Raw genomic sequence first — 15154 nt, forward strand, 5'->3', positions numbered from 1 at the left:
ATCTGCTGGAAGTGCAGCTGTAATTAATCAAAAGTATTCTCTCTAATTTCACTATAACTTACACAAAAATGTACTGTTCTTTTCAGGAAATTGTAAGTAAATGTCAGAATAAAACAGTTAAGACTGAGAGCTTGAAGCCACTTTGACTCTACATACAACATTCATTTACATGCAGATCCAAAACGATGATGGATGTTAGAAGAGGATGGGCTGCCATCCCTGCAGGTATATGTGTGTGTATGTTCTATTTGCTACAGTGCAAAACTCAAACAAGAACAATGATACTGCAATCCTAGCTGACACTGGTTACAGAGAACAAAGATCCATAATTAAAATATTAGACCCTCCCCCCCCGAACAAACACCCCATGGTGCTATTCACAAAGCACAAAAAATTAAGAAAAGGAACATTTGCAGGGGAAGATCTGAGCTGCGGTGGAAGACGATGGCTGTAAGCCAGTACAGCATTTGCACCTCGTAAAAAAATCACAAGCTCAAAGGTTTTTCTTAGCTGTGTGATTGTTGTCTTAAACTAGTGAAGGGGGGGTATTTTTTAAAAAAAATGGTTTTTATTAAAAAGCACTTTGGTAAGGTTAGGCCAAGGCAGAGGAGTCACTACATAAGCCAATATGTGTCTACAGCACACGGATGTCTGAGAAATGCTGCTGCTGGCTAAGACGCTTAAGAGACCGCTGGTGAACCGAGAGGATTCAGAACGCTTCTCATGACTCAGGTGGAACTGGTTCGGATCAGAATATTGCCATGGACGTCTGCAAACAATTTGGAAGCTGTGTGTCGAATAAAAAAAAAAATATATCGAAGATAGATAGACGTACATAAATGTAGAAATATGAGCACGTAAATAGTTTCAAAGAGAATGCGGAATAACAATTATATACCAAGCAGCACGAGCAAGAATATGAATATTTAAAGTGATCATCTACCACTGGAAAGGCCATCGGCTTTTTTTTTACTTCTAGGAGGTTAGATTTGTATAGATGCGTTTTAAATTTAAACATATCATCAGAATACCTGCAGAGGTTTCAGTAAACAAATATCATGTTAGCGGCCAGTGCCGTCCTTCAGCCTCCGGGCAGTAAAATCTTTAGGTGGCACAAATCCCCTGGAAGCACGAGTCCTAGAACACATAATTACCTCATCTCAGTAGATCTCAATGGGGTGCATGGAAAGAACTAAGTAGTGCACTTAGTAGGTGCACCTATGGTATGAATTTGAACATCCTAGGTCAGATGGTTCTCGAGTTCATGTGTTCACCACCCAGTAGGGTGATGACAATACCCCATCAGCCTTTTTAGAGGTCATGAGCTTAAGGAGATGCTCCTAGGAGACTGACAGTATAAATGTTAAAGTGGTGTGAACAGCAGAGAGAAACAGCTACCTAAAACTGTGAGCATGTTTGCATCTCTAGTCAACATCTTCATGTAAGACTCCAGAAATCCACTGGCCTTTCTAGTGATAGATTCATCATTGTCTGAGGACAGCAGTGTTATACTTCACAAACATGGAAAGGAGAGAGGCGACTCCATAACAAATAGATTAAGCAATTATTCTTATTTCTTTTAAAAAACCTGATGACCGACAGGAAGAGGAAGTTTCTAGGGAAGCTTTTAGTCAGAGAAGAGGCTGGCGAAGGACTGTCGGAGGGAGCGGATGGTCTCAGCTTTGGCCTCGTCGTCGGTCAAGCTTCCTCGTAACGTCTCTGTAAAGCTGTTTGTCAGCGACTGCGATTTGCTGTGCAATGAAGACAAACACAGTTTAGCAACCTGGCGAGGAAAGCTATCTAATGGTGGGGAAGGTTATGTTTGAGATTAACAGAACTCCAGCCTGGACTTACTTCAGCTGCGGTGACTGTTTCTGAGCTCCAGGTCCAGAGGAGGCAGGGATGGGACCGGGCTGAAAGGCCTGGCTGGGAGACGTGGTGGCTGACCGGGCTCTCTGAGGTGACCCCTGAGCCGACTGAGATGGAGAGGCAGAAGCAGACCGATGTCCCCCTGCAGTACGTAGACACACGACACACAATCTTATTATTTGACTGTACTGTATCATCACAGAAGATAGTGGAATTAATAGTAATGAAGCGTTTACTTACCTCGTCTGGGCTGTGTGGTCTGAAGACACAAAAAGACAGATATTATTTACAGGGAAAAGTTTGGCCTTTACTGCTAAAACCAAGACAACAGTAAATTTCTAATAGGTTGTAGCCAGGTTTTTGAAAATAAGAGAATAGATTGAGCTAGGCTGATGCCACACCCCAATGAGCTCCTACATAACCCTATCCACCACCGAGCCTCACTGCTGAGGGTTCAGAGCGTCCAGCCTAGCATCAGGCTTCAAGCTAAATGGTTGTTGCTGAACCACTGACAACAAAAATCAATCTATACTGGCATCTTTAGACACCATTAGCTGTGCTGAAAGTTAGTGGCAGATATCTTCTCCTCCTAACTGGCTCTGTCAAGAGTTTGATTTATCAAATGGCCCAGCTTATAGGTGGCTTATTGTTTTGACTGGTTGCAACAATACATATGACACTAATTAAACCAGATACAGGCAAGAAAGCAGTGAAGGTGGGTTGCAAAGTAGCTTGCAGATGGGCAGGCAAAAAGTAGTGCATTCTATGAAATGTAGCTATTGAATTTGTAGAAGAGTATCAGGTACTGACATTGTGGTCTTCCTGAACTAGCACTGTCCTTGATTTCAAATTCTATACATAACTTATTATGATGTTGTCTCCTTTAAATATGCCTACTAGTCTACTGGAATTACAGTGGTTTCTCTTTTAACCCTAACTGTACTTAAAATGTGGTGTAGTGTCAGTAAAAACAACAGAAGCTATAGCAGTAGCATTATCAGTGTTAATACAAGTAGTAAAACTTATCATGGTAGCATTTCTTGTAATTACAGTACTACTCTAGCTACTCTAGTGTAATAGTGTGGTAGTCTTACTCAGTGACAGTCATTAAGCAGTAGAAATGTTAGTAAGTATCTGTAGCATAAGTACAGCAGTGTTATTAGTATTAGTGGTAGAATTAGTAAAGAAGTGTTGCAATTAGTAGTATTTATAATTATTGTCTGGTGCCATGAAAAATATAAGTTACAGTAGTAGTAGTAGTAGTAGTAGTAGTAGTAGTGGCTGTGTGCAAGTGTTTTGTACCTTAACAGAGGAAGGCTGAGGTGTGGAAACTCCCAGCAGCACCTGGGCCATCTTGCTGATGACCAGCTCTGTGATCAGCTGTTTATCCTCCTCCACATGCTCACCAATCAGAGGCATTGAACTGTCCATCACCTGCAGACATAAAAAAAAAAGACCTCAACTGAAGTGTTAAAATGTCCCCACTAGATGGCAGTATGTTACCTCATATTCTGAATTCCTCTGCTCTGACCCCCAAGTGGTGTCAGTGATAGTGGCCACAAATGATGAGTCACTTTGTGCAGATCACATGTTTGTTGGGGTCAGAACATGTAACTTTAAAGGCCCTGTGCTGGCCTTAAATCCAGTGAACTGCCGGATGCACATGACAGTGAATGCTCCGCATGTTCCCACGCAGACTGTGATACTCATCCTGGATCTATCCCACTGCATCCTCCAAACTGGGACCAACCACTGCAGGCAGTTAGGTATGTGAGATAAAAACTGACAGTTTCAGTCTTCAGTGCTCTGATAATTAATCATATAAATGGAAGCAAAATGAGACACTTTAGTTTCTCTCTCTAGTTAAGCTCTGGGCAAACCGAATAGATATATCTGAACACACACAAGGAGCCAAAGTTAGAATTTCCAGTGAGTTGCATAAAATGTGGCTCCATCTATAAATATTGTGTTGCCGAGGCATGACTTAGAAGGGCACAGACCAAACCCACTGCCACACAAATAATTAAAATAATCAAAAAAGGGGAAAAAAAAACTTTCCCATCATTTGAGCTCACATGCACGTCCATGTGTACAGAGCCACAGGGCTCACGGGGCTCAGAGACCTGCTGTCCTCCTCCCTGAAAACCAAAACAAACATGAGCAAAGGAGTGTGGCTGCTGCTGGCTAGGATGCAGATGCCCAGCATGGTGGAAGAGGCGGCTGCACCGCGCCCCGGCTGCAGGCATGCATGCGTGTGTGTGTGTGTGTGTGTGTGTGTGTGTGTGTGTGTGTGTGTGTGCACTGATCCTCTCGTGCACAGCGTATGCCAGGCAGAGATTAGACAGTGCTGCAGTTCCTCTACACAACTGTCTCTGTGGCTGAAGTTGTTTTTATTAGTGGTATCAGTTAAATACCAAATACGTTCTTTAGGCAAACTGGCTTCTAATCACACACACTAGGTGGTCTGGTGTTTGGTTAGATTTTAATGAATGGGACTTAGAATAGCACAAGATACGACCGGTGCGGATCAGCCACCTGTTGTTTTCAGACAGTTATTCTTTAAGCTTGTTTCAGAATTTTAGGAACATTTTATTATTTTTACAGCATTGAGTGCTCCAAGTAACACTCATGTTGCTCCTTGCAACCCTAGATACCCATACCATAACATCGTACCCACCATGTTTAAGAGATGATGTTTCAGATACTCTTTGGATCATGTTTCTCTCCTCCATACTTTCCTCTTCCCATCATTAGGATGCAAGTTAATCTTGGATTTGTTTTTTACACAACAGTGCAGGCTTGAGATGTTTTATGGCAAAGTTTAATCTGGCTTTCTTGTTCTTGAGTGTGGCCACAGACAGAATAAAACATGGACGTAGCTTCAGGTTGAAAAAATGAAGCGAATGCAGACGTGTCTAAAACCTGCGTTCTATTTGAAGGCCACTAGATGGCGATAGCTGGAGAAGTCCATCTTTTATATACAGTATTGTCTATGAGTGTAACCAGTGGTTTGCATCTTGTTGTAAAGCATCAGTATTTCCATCCATCAAGGCACCTCTTGAATGTAGACTCTTTTTTGTGATTGTTATTCTTAATGATAATTTAAGACTGTACCCGATTGATGATTTGTCCACTCCTAAAGTTTTCACTATAACAAGAGAACAGGCCTCACCTGGCCATGAACCTGCTTCTCAGTCATTTGTCCAATTATATGTTGAGACTCTGCAAATGGGGGCCTGTGTATAAAAGTGTTGTTCCTGACCAGTTAATGCAATACTTTTGTAAATAAACTATAAAACAGAAGTTCGGCTTTTATCTTGTCCTTTGTGAACTGAATCGAAATTCATTAAAGATATATAATTGATATACAAACCTTGAAACCAACTCAAAACCTTTATTTAATAGAGTCTCTAAGAATGCCTCTAACAAACTGGCTTACTGAGAGGACATGCAAACATGTCTCATTCTCTTTGTTTTTCTCAGCTGTCAGGGATATCTCTGTTTGAGTTCATACTGTTCTGCACAGAACCACTTCCCATACCAACTAACCCTTTAAAGCCCTCCCTTTACTGTGTGTACCCAACTTCTTGGCTAGGATTTGGCGGCGAGATGGGGTGTGGTACGGTGTTTTGGCCAGTTGAGTCATTACCACAGGGGACTGAATGCAGGACTGGTAAAAGACCGCCAAGCCCCACTTCAAACGGCGTGTGGTGGCAAGCAAAGCCGGGATCCACCCTGCTGATTTATTAGGATACAGAGTCATCTAGCAGAAGACTGGAGCTGCTGCAGTTCTTTTCACCACTGGAGCACAGAGGTGTTGTTCTGTACTTTTACTAAGCAGCACAGTTTTTGTTTTTTTTGTTTTTTTGTCAGGACAGTATCCAGCTACATGGGAAAGTTTACAGAGCACAACAAGTGAAATGCGCTTGTTGAATATTATGGTGCAGATGCAGTCCAGATGCAGTATGTGGACGTCAGAACAACTGGATGCTGCACTGGGTCATCTTTTGATTTTAAACAAGTGGGAATGATCATGCCCTGAAAAAAATACAAAAAGAAAATCTCTGTCAGTAGCTGAAGTCACTCCTGAGGACTGAAACTACAGAATACACCATCATTAGGGACAGACAGTAATTAGCCCTTTAAGGATATGTCTGATATATATTTGGCCATCAACAGGGCCATCAACAGGGTGTGACATGACCAAAGGCCTGATGGCCCAGGACCATTAGAAAGTATGTTGGGCCAGTTGAACGGCCTGCCGCCGGCCCGTTTGATGGTGTTTCCATTAAACCCAAAGCCACACCTGCTGACTGACCTGTTGAAACACCTGTTTCAATCAATCATCCCTAAACACAGCAGGACAGCAGGGCCGGGTATGCTGGAATGTGCTGGTGTTTCACTTACAGAAACGTGTAAGGAGCGTACCAAGCGTACCATAAAACCAAACGGCCGATAACTCAGCAGCAGTAAAGGTGAAACTATCTTAGCTTAACGTGTCTGGAGTCTGTCCCAGCTGTCATAGGGCAAGAGGCAGGGTACACCCTGTACAGGTTGCCAGACTGTCGAAGGGCCAACACAGAGAGACAGACAACCATCCACACTCAATGGTCAGAATTGTTGCTTCACAGCAAGAAGGTCCTGTGTTTGCATGGCTTCTCTCTGGGTACGGCTTCCTCCCACAGTCTAAAGACATAGATTTAGTGGGGTTAGGCTAATTGGTGGTACTAAATTGAATAGTTGTCTGTCTCTCTGTGTTACCACTGCAGCAGGCTCGCAATCTGTGTTTAGTGTTTGTTGCATCATTCAAGCCACCTTTTTGTCATATGGTGAGGCTTCTGTCACTGGGGTGTGCCATTGCTATGGGGTGTGTCTTACCCAAAGAGATGGACTGATCAACACTGACTACACCAGCACTGTCCTTCTACTTCATGTCATTGACACATATTTTTAGATCATGCTGTATATATAAAAGACATAGTCATTTCTGTCATGTCGGCTGTCATTAGGCTGTGGTGCACTGTGTCATGCTGTGAGACATCATGTTACATAATACCTCAATACTGCACGCCTATTATCTATACAATTTTCCAGTGAAGCGACAAAGAAGGATGTCTGTGTAGATTCTCAGTCATCCAGGTCATAGTAGTCTCTGGAGCTTGAAAAAGGCGACTGGACTTCTTTTTGTTTCTTGAAGACAGTGGAGACCGTCAGAAGACGACTACAGGAAGACGATTCCTTACTGAACAGAACCAGCTTCACCCCAGATCAGATTTGTGCACTTTTAGATCTCTGCCTTACCACAACATATTTTAAATACAATGATGGATTCTACAGACAGAAGCATGGATGTGCCATGGGCTCCCCAGTGTCTCCCATTGTAGCCAACCTTTACATGGAGGAAGTGGAAAGTAAAGCTCTTGGTTCTTTCAAAGGGATGGCACCTAGCCACTGGTACAGATATGTAGATGACACCTGGGTCAAAATCAAAACCCAAGAAGTAGAAGCCTTCACTCGTCACATTAACTCAGTGGATAAATACATACGTTTTACCAGGGAGGACACCAGAGATAACAAGTTACCATTCCTGGACTGTGCAATGCTTATCGAGGAAGATGGAAGCCTCAACATTGAAGTTTACCGGAAGCCCACACACACAGACCAGTATCTCCTCTTTGACTCCCACCACCCTCTGGAACACAAACTTGGGGTGATCAGGACCCTACAACACCGTGCGGAAAGTGTTCCCTCTAAGGCAGAAGGGAAGCATAAGGAACACACACACATTAAGAAAGCCCTCAAAACATGCGGTTACCCCAACTGGGCCTTCATCAAATCAGCTAAGATGCACAGGAATGAAGGCCAAACACAAACTACAGAGAATGGGAAGGACAAGAGGAACAACATTGTCATCCCATATGTGGCAGGCTTGTCAGAGAAACTCAGAAGAATTTTCTCCAAGCATGACATCTCAGTATACTTCAAACCAAGTCACACAGTAAGACAAAAACTGGTTCATCCCAAGGACAAACCCGCCAAACACAAGATCAGCGATGTAGTGTATGCTGTTCAGTGCAGTGAAGAGTGCTCGGACCTCTACATTGGTGAAACCAAACAGCCTCTTCACAAACGAATGGCACAACATAGAAGAGCCACCTCGACAGGACAAGATTCAGCAGTACATCTGCATCTGAAGGAAAAAGGGCACTCTTTTGAGGATGCCAATGTTCACATTTTGGACAGGGAAAACAGATGGTTTGAAAGAGGAGTGAAAGAAGCCATCTATGTCCACTGTGAACAACCATCATTGAACAGAGGAGGTGGATTACGTCACCAACTTTCCCCCGCTTACAGTGCTGTCCTGAGCTCCCTTCCCAGACGTCTCAACCCCCATTCACACCTTTGTTCCAGTGACCTCAATAGGCCACAGGAAACAATGGAGCGGAGTCCTAAATTGGTTTCAACTGAAACCACTGATTAAATATGACCCACGCCCCCTTCACACCTGGGCACATGTGTTCACGCACATGATCAATAGAGGGTCATAACCACCTCCAGGGGACTACGCCCACAGGGGTTTAAATACCTGGGTCTCTCCACCATTTGGTTGAGAACTGAAGAAGCCTTTCGGATGAGAGGTGAAACGTCTTCAAGAAACAAAAAGAAGTCCAGTCGCCTTTTTCAAGCTCCAGAGACGACAAAGAAGGATGTTTTTGACACTGTGGGAATGAATGTGCTGTCTGTTATCTGTTATCTGGGTGTGTCCCTGCTGATTTTCAACATGCTTTGGTGGAGCCTATTCTTAAAAAACAAAACCATGGTCCAACAGTTTTATTCAACTTTAGACCTAAAATCTAAATTGAGTTGAGAAGTTGTCCTTCTTCAGCTTCAGACCTTCTTAGATGGTATTACTGAAGTATTTCAGTCTGGATTTAAAGCACATCACAGCACTGAAACTGCACTTTTAAAAGTTTTAAATGAACTCTTAACAATTACTAACTCAGGGGATTCAGCAATTTAAGTACTACTAGACCTCAGTGCTGCCTTTGCTACTGTAGATCATGGTATCCTTATCTCTTGGCTGCAGCACTTTAGTCTGAATCAAACAGACTGCACTGGAAGGATTTACATCTTATTTTGCCAAAAGAACTTTTACAGTTAGGCTGGGGGATACATCTTCCACAAAAAGCCTGCTCTTTTGTGGGGTCCCCCAGGGGTCCGTTCTTGGCCCAGTGCTTTTTTCAATTTATATGCTCCCCTTGGGCTCAATTAAAAAAAAAACAAAAAAAAAACACAGCATCTCGTTTCATTGTTATGCAGATGACTCACAGATTTACCTGCCACTGAAATGTAAATCGATGAGTCCTCTGAAGGCCTTTCTGGAGTGTTTGGAGGATGTTAAGACATGGATGGCTTTAAATTATCTTAAATGAACAGAAAATAGAGGTCAAACAGTGTTTGGTGCTCCTGACCTCTACAATCTTGATCCTTTAAAGACTTATAAATTTTTGACAGTAATTTAACTTGACAAACACACTAAGGCTGCCATTAAAACTAGCTTCTTCATCTCCGGCGGCTACTTGCAAAAGTGAAGCCATTCCTCTGTTTAAGAGCCTTTAGGAAAGCTCTTCATGCCCTCATTTCATCCCAGCCTGACTATTGTCAGGCGTTAGTCTGGCTATGTTCACACTGCAGGCCTGAATGCTCAATTCCAATTTTTTGTGAAATCCGATTTCTTTCTGCGAGGTCGTTCACATTTCCAAATATATGCCACTTGTATGTGATCTCCTGTGTGAGCTGCAAACAACCTAAAAGTGTCCCGCATGCACAGTAGAGGACGCAATAATGTCACATGTAGTGAGCGTGCTCAGTGTTTGTGGAAGTAAACATGGATCAGGATGCAGAATAGCGACATTTGTCGAGTGTCAATGATGTGCAGGTCGGATGAATGCGACCTGGCCGTACAGACACAGGTCACATTTGACAAGATCAGATACGTATCGGATTTAGGACCACATATCCAAGTGGCCTGGGTCACATTTGTAAAAATCAGATCTTTGTTGTTCAGACTGTCATGAAAAGATCAGATACAGGTCGCATAAGGGCAAAAAAAAAAAAAAAATCGGATTTGGGTCACTTCAGGCTGCAGTGTGAACGTAGCCTCTGTCACTGTTACCCAACAGCGACTGGTCCACAATGCTGCAGCACTGTTACAAACTGGTGCTTGCAAGTGAGACCACATATTAGCATCCCTGCACTGGCTGCCAGTCATTTTTCAAATTGAGTTTAAGATTTTACTTGTTTTTAAGGCATTTAATGGGTTTGTGCCTTCTTACCTCTTCTTATCTTTTAAGTTTGCACGCTCCCTCCAGATCACTGAGATCTGCTGAGCAAATACTCCTAGCTGTCCTGAGGTCCAGATTAAAGCACAGAGGAGATCGGACCTGTGGAACAAACTGCACCTTCACATCAGGACTTTTCCAACATCAGACATTTTTAATACCTGTTTGAAAACCCATTTTTATTCTGTTGCTCTTAAATCTGAATGAGTCCTGAGTACTTTATTTGTGATGTTTTTACTCAGGTTTGAGTACTTTATTTGTGATGTTTTTACTCAGGTTTTCTTATTTTATGTTTCCTTTCTTAACTTTTTATGATATGGTTTATGTTATTTGATTATTTTAGATGTACAGCACTTTGGTCAACAGCTGTTGTTCTGAAATCTGACTTGACACAAGCTGGAGTTTGCCCCATGTTGATACCAGCTGCAGTAATCTGTTAATGAAGTGCCTCTGAGCAGCTCATTACTTTTCATTAGAGTGAGGTGTCATGGCTGTTGTCTTTGTTCTAAAAAAAAAAAAAAAAGAAGAAAGAAAACAAAACAGTTTCCAACCGTGATGGGCCGAGTGTTCTTCTACATCGCAATTAATTAAATTCCATCAAGGGTTGGAGTGAGAGAACGCTACATGAGGAGGAGGAAGTATTGCTTGTCAGGAAACATTGCTACTTGACTGTATCACTGGTTTATCTGTCTGAACAGCCTAGTGCTGAGACTACATACCCCTGGGGGGCTGATAGATACTTCCTGAGATAGCTTGATAGTTTTTTTTTTTTTTAAGCATGTTTTCATGTATTAGAGCCCTGACTTCAGGAGATGAGGCTTGAGGTGAGGAGGAAGAAGTATGACATTTTAACCAGAGCCTGGTCACGCTGTCTCTTTCCTTCACGTTTCCACTTATTTGATGAAGGGGACCCCGTCTCAGGTGATAAAACAGAGTTCTGATCATATCTTAAGTCTGAAGGTGCTGACACCAATTGAAATTTGCCTCCCCGGCACGAGAATGCCTAGAAGTTCACTACTCCTCCACCTTAAGCATACTGTGTATGTGGCCGGTCTCTAGCCACATACAGAAGATACAATTAGGCGGAACAGCGTAAAACGGCGCACGTTCCACTGTATTTTTAATGGATTAATTTTAAGTTTTACACAACGCATCATTTGTTGAAAGATATAATTACACACTAATTAATGTGTATTTATGAGTACAATATTCTTTTTATATTAAATAAACTCAATAAACCACTGAGTGTGCCTTTAAACCTTGCTTATGTGGAACATATGAAATGATCATACAGACCAGTGGCCTCAGTGAAAACCCTATCCCTGTCACTGTTACTGCCATGCTCATCATGCTGAAAGCCCAAACCTCCAACCAAATTGGTTGTGTCAAGTCACGCCATGACAATTTTATTTCTCTACAAACTGCAAGCTGCATGTCCAATGCCAAACGTTACCAGCAGACTAAAACAGACAGGCTGGATCAGAGGATGAAGCGATTCAACCACAGACTCCCGATGCTGTTTTCATTCAGCTGCCTGTGTTTGGTCTACAGACTAATCACTCTTTCAAGGCTGTGAGGATCATGTGGCAACAAGTCTGGTTACACCCTTCCCTGTTGACTTTCACCCATGATATGAAAAGTATTATCAGCAGGGAAAGAGAATGAATCCAAGGCAACGTTTACACTAGATTGCTTTAGCTCTGTGATGCTGCTAAGAAGTGGGCACTGTGGATTAATCGTTACGTTTGAACCTCTCCCTCAACAGCTGTAGCAAAGATCCTGCAATATCCTCGTGAAAAATGATGACAGATTTTATTTTTAATGTTGAAAAACACACATGTGCAATGACTTACTGAGAGCAAGTTTTAGCCCCCCTTCCTGGGGCTGCAGATTGAAGCTGGGGGTTATTCTGAAAACATACTGACCTCAATAATATAGTCGTTGCCGTCTTTTCCGTGCACAGCTTTCACAGCACAGATGTCTAGGCCGCCAAACATCTCAGCGCAGGAGTCTATCCACATCCGATATCTGGAACACAGGAACGCAAATAAGTGTTTGAAGACCCAATAATCACTATAGATATTATGAAGGGAAGGTTGGACTCAACAGCTATAAATGTGATTAAAAACTTCCAAGACTTTCAGATGATTAGATTCTCAGATTCATGCTTAAAAGTATTGCCAGTAATATTTCATTTGAATACAGATGTCTGAATGATTCAGTCTGCTTCATTGTACAAACATATCTGCAGTTTTCCAAGAAATCTCTTAACCAGCTCACCTGTCAGTCATTGCAATCTGTTCCAACATGGCAGAACCCGTGTTGGCCTTCCAGTTACCAGAAATGGACGTTCTCCTGAAAACCGGAAAAAAACGGCACCAGGAAACGAATGAATCTGCCGGCAGAAAAACAAACCACAATGCTCCACCAACAGTTAATCGCTCACAAGTTTTGCTTGTGTAGCCAAATAGCAAACCTCACGGGAGAAGCTATCATCGGTTCATCAGTATTGACCGTTACCATCCACACCTATATTATGTTTGTGTGAGAGCCAGTCAAACACACACTTTAATAGCGACGGCAGGGGAAAAACAAGATGAGATAAGGCTTGGCTACTTTGTTCCTCCGATTTCAGTTGAGCAATTGTTTAGATACAGTCTTGAAAGTTAAAAGTCTCAGTTTAAATTCTTTGTTATAATATACTTGGCTGTGAGCAATGTCTCTGGCTTCCAAATGGGTGGGGTTGGTGGATGGGGCCATGAAAATAAAGACATTAATGCTTAAAACTGCCCTGAATCAAAGAAGAGTGCTATTTTAACATATTGTTGGCCTTCATTGATTGTGTTTATTTTTTACAAGAGGCCTTAATTTCTAACTGGCTCCACATGCCTTACCACCACCAAAACAACAAAATCAGCAAACTCTGTCAAATTCACCTGCAATGCCACCGGCAGCCACTGGTAGCTGGTTCCAGTGTGCCAAGAGGCAAGCAAATAATAAACATCTTACATGTAAGCCTTGTAGTTGCTGCCGATCTTCTGAATGCGGATATCATACTTGGACTGGACGTAGGGCTCGGTGGTGGCATAGGTCCCCGCCAGTGCCACCACACTGGTGATGTCCTGGAAGTCCTGTTGGTTTTCGACTTTAATCTGCAGGAGAGACGCCACTTGTTAGTGAGCGGCTAATTACAAAGCATGCCGCCAAAGCTGGCGGTGGCTGCTTTAAGATCCCACAGGAATTTCACACTTGTACACAAGTGGAATAATGAGGGGTCCCTGGATGGAAACATGGCCGGGGGCAGCTTTAAACTACGTCACCTCGTTCCCAGTTATTAAACAGTAGACAGCGGATGCAGACTGAGGGGAAATGATGCAATGGCAGCCCATCAACACAAAACATGTTTATATGATATAATTCAAAGCCATTTTTCAGTTTCACCCTTAGATAATTAGGTAACAATGAGGTGTTACATTGTAAAATAGGGAGGAAACAAATATTTTCCTCTCAGTGATAATTACAACCGAGGACCATTTGTAGGAAACTAAGACTCACATATTTTTAGAAGAAAAAGATTTACTCTGGTCTCCTTCTTTGTTTTTTGTCATTTTTTCTGAGGATGATGTTTCTTGTTGAGTGGTATTGTTGTAGTTTATGTGGACACAAAGATTAATTAGGTGTGCTCCATCCGGTCACAGGAAATTGGGCAACCCAGCAGACAATCTCATCAATCGTCAGCCTCACTGTGCGGCTCAGAGTTTTCTTGTCTAAGGCACCAAACGAGTAAGTCCAGAGCATCAGCTCACTCATCCCCATCCCTCTCACCGGTGTCATCACAGAGGAAATGGTGGGAACACTGAGGTGCCGTCACGAAAAAGCACAAACCAGATAAGGAAAGCAGGAGGCCGATGTTTTCCTCAGGGATTTAATCTCCTTTGTTTTCCTGTTCTTCAAATATACGTTCAGCTGAACTGAGCGGATCCAAAGATGACTATTTTCCATACTGAAATGGTGTCCAATAAACAAAGTCCGTTTTTGTGTACAGACTAGGGCAGTAGTTTTTCCACAAATAGTATTATATAGAAAGTGTTGAAAGTTGATTCTGTAGACTAAACATCCATGAGTCAAGGAGTCACTTTGTATAACAGCCAAAAGATTTACAGAATTACCTCAATTTCTGATCAACAAAAAACAGCTGAGCAAGCGACACGTGGTGCAGGATTGGTTCTTTTGACATTTTTGAAAATGGGTCAGGGCACACTTCCTTATTTCTTGGTAATGTGCTTCAAAACGAGGATAAAAGAGGTTCTGGAAAGGCAAGACACAAGACACTTGTGTCTGCATGCAACAATTTGTGAGGTCTTAGGCAACAGTTTAATTGTGTGTTTACAAGAGTTTAAGTTTAATGCACTTTCAAATCCCCAAAACTACTAAAAACAAAGAACAAATTGTCTGGGTGGAACAAAGAAATCTCAGGGAGCTTTTTAAAAAAAAAATAAAAATAAAATAAAATAAGATGCAAGCCATATTCAGAAAATGAACAAGACAAACATCAATAGGAAAAGAAATAAGGAAAAGCTGAGAAAGAGTGACACCAACAATACCAAAACAATAAAAGAGCATTTTTAAAGATGGGTGGGCAGCTTTGATGGTGAACGCGGTCAAATAAACAGTGTTGTCACTTTGATGGGTAATAACATAATGAGTGTGCTTGTCAAAACCCACATTGATGCTGACGCTAAATCAGTGAGTTTCTGAAATGAGCTCACAGGGCAGGCTATAAAATATCTTTAAGCAACTATTACATGTAGTAGCTTTTTTAAAAAAGCATGCGCACTGCTGTATAATTATCAAGCTACATTCTAACCTTCATTAGAGCTTCTCTAAACTGCTGAAACACTGAATCTCTCTGACATCAGAAACAACCACTCTCTCCCACACAG

General features: G+C 42.2%; 1 protein-coding gene across 1 annotated transcript in view; it reads right to left on the reverse strand.

The window, feature by feature from the left end:
- Window positions 1-997: 997 nt before the first annotated feature.
- The window catches only part of syn3 (synapsin III), a 118370-nt gene continuing 104213 nt past the window's right edge, over window positions 998-15154 (reverse strand). Inside the window, exons 8-14 of the mRNA XM_030719848.1 lie at window positions 13221-13363; window positions 12492-12566; window positions 12137-12239; window positions 3172-3303; window positions 2110-2128; window positions 1855-2011; window positions 998-1751 (exon numbers count right to left, since the gene is read on the reverse strand). Coding sequence (XP_030575708.1) covers window positions 1628-1751; window positions 1855-2011; window positions 2110-2128; window positions 3172-3303; window positions 12137-12239; window positions 12492-12566; window positions 13221-13363 — 753 coding nt within the window. The 3' untranslated portion in view covers window positions 998-1627. The remainder of the gene's footprint in view (window positions 1752-1854; window positions 2012-2109; window positions 2129-3171; window positions 3304-12136; window positions 12240-12491; window positions 12567-13220; window positions 13364-15154) is intronic.

Source organism: Archocentrus centrarchus, chromosome 23 (assembly GCF_007364275.1).
Source record: "Archocentrus centrarchus isolate MPI-CPG fArcCen1 chromosome 23, fArcCen1, whole genome shotgun sequence".
Taxonomy (NCBI): domain Eukaryota; kingdom Metazoa; phylum Chordata; class Actinopteri; order Cichliformes; family Cichlidae; genus Archocentrus; species Archocentrus centrarchus.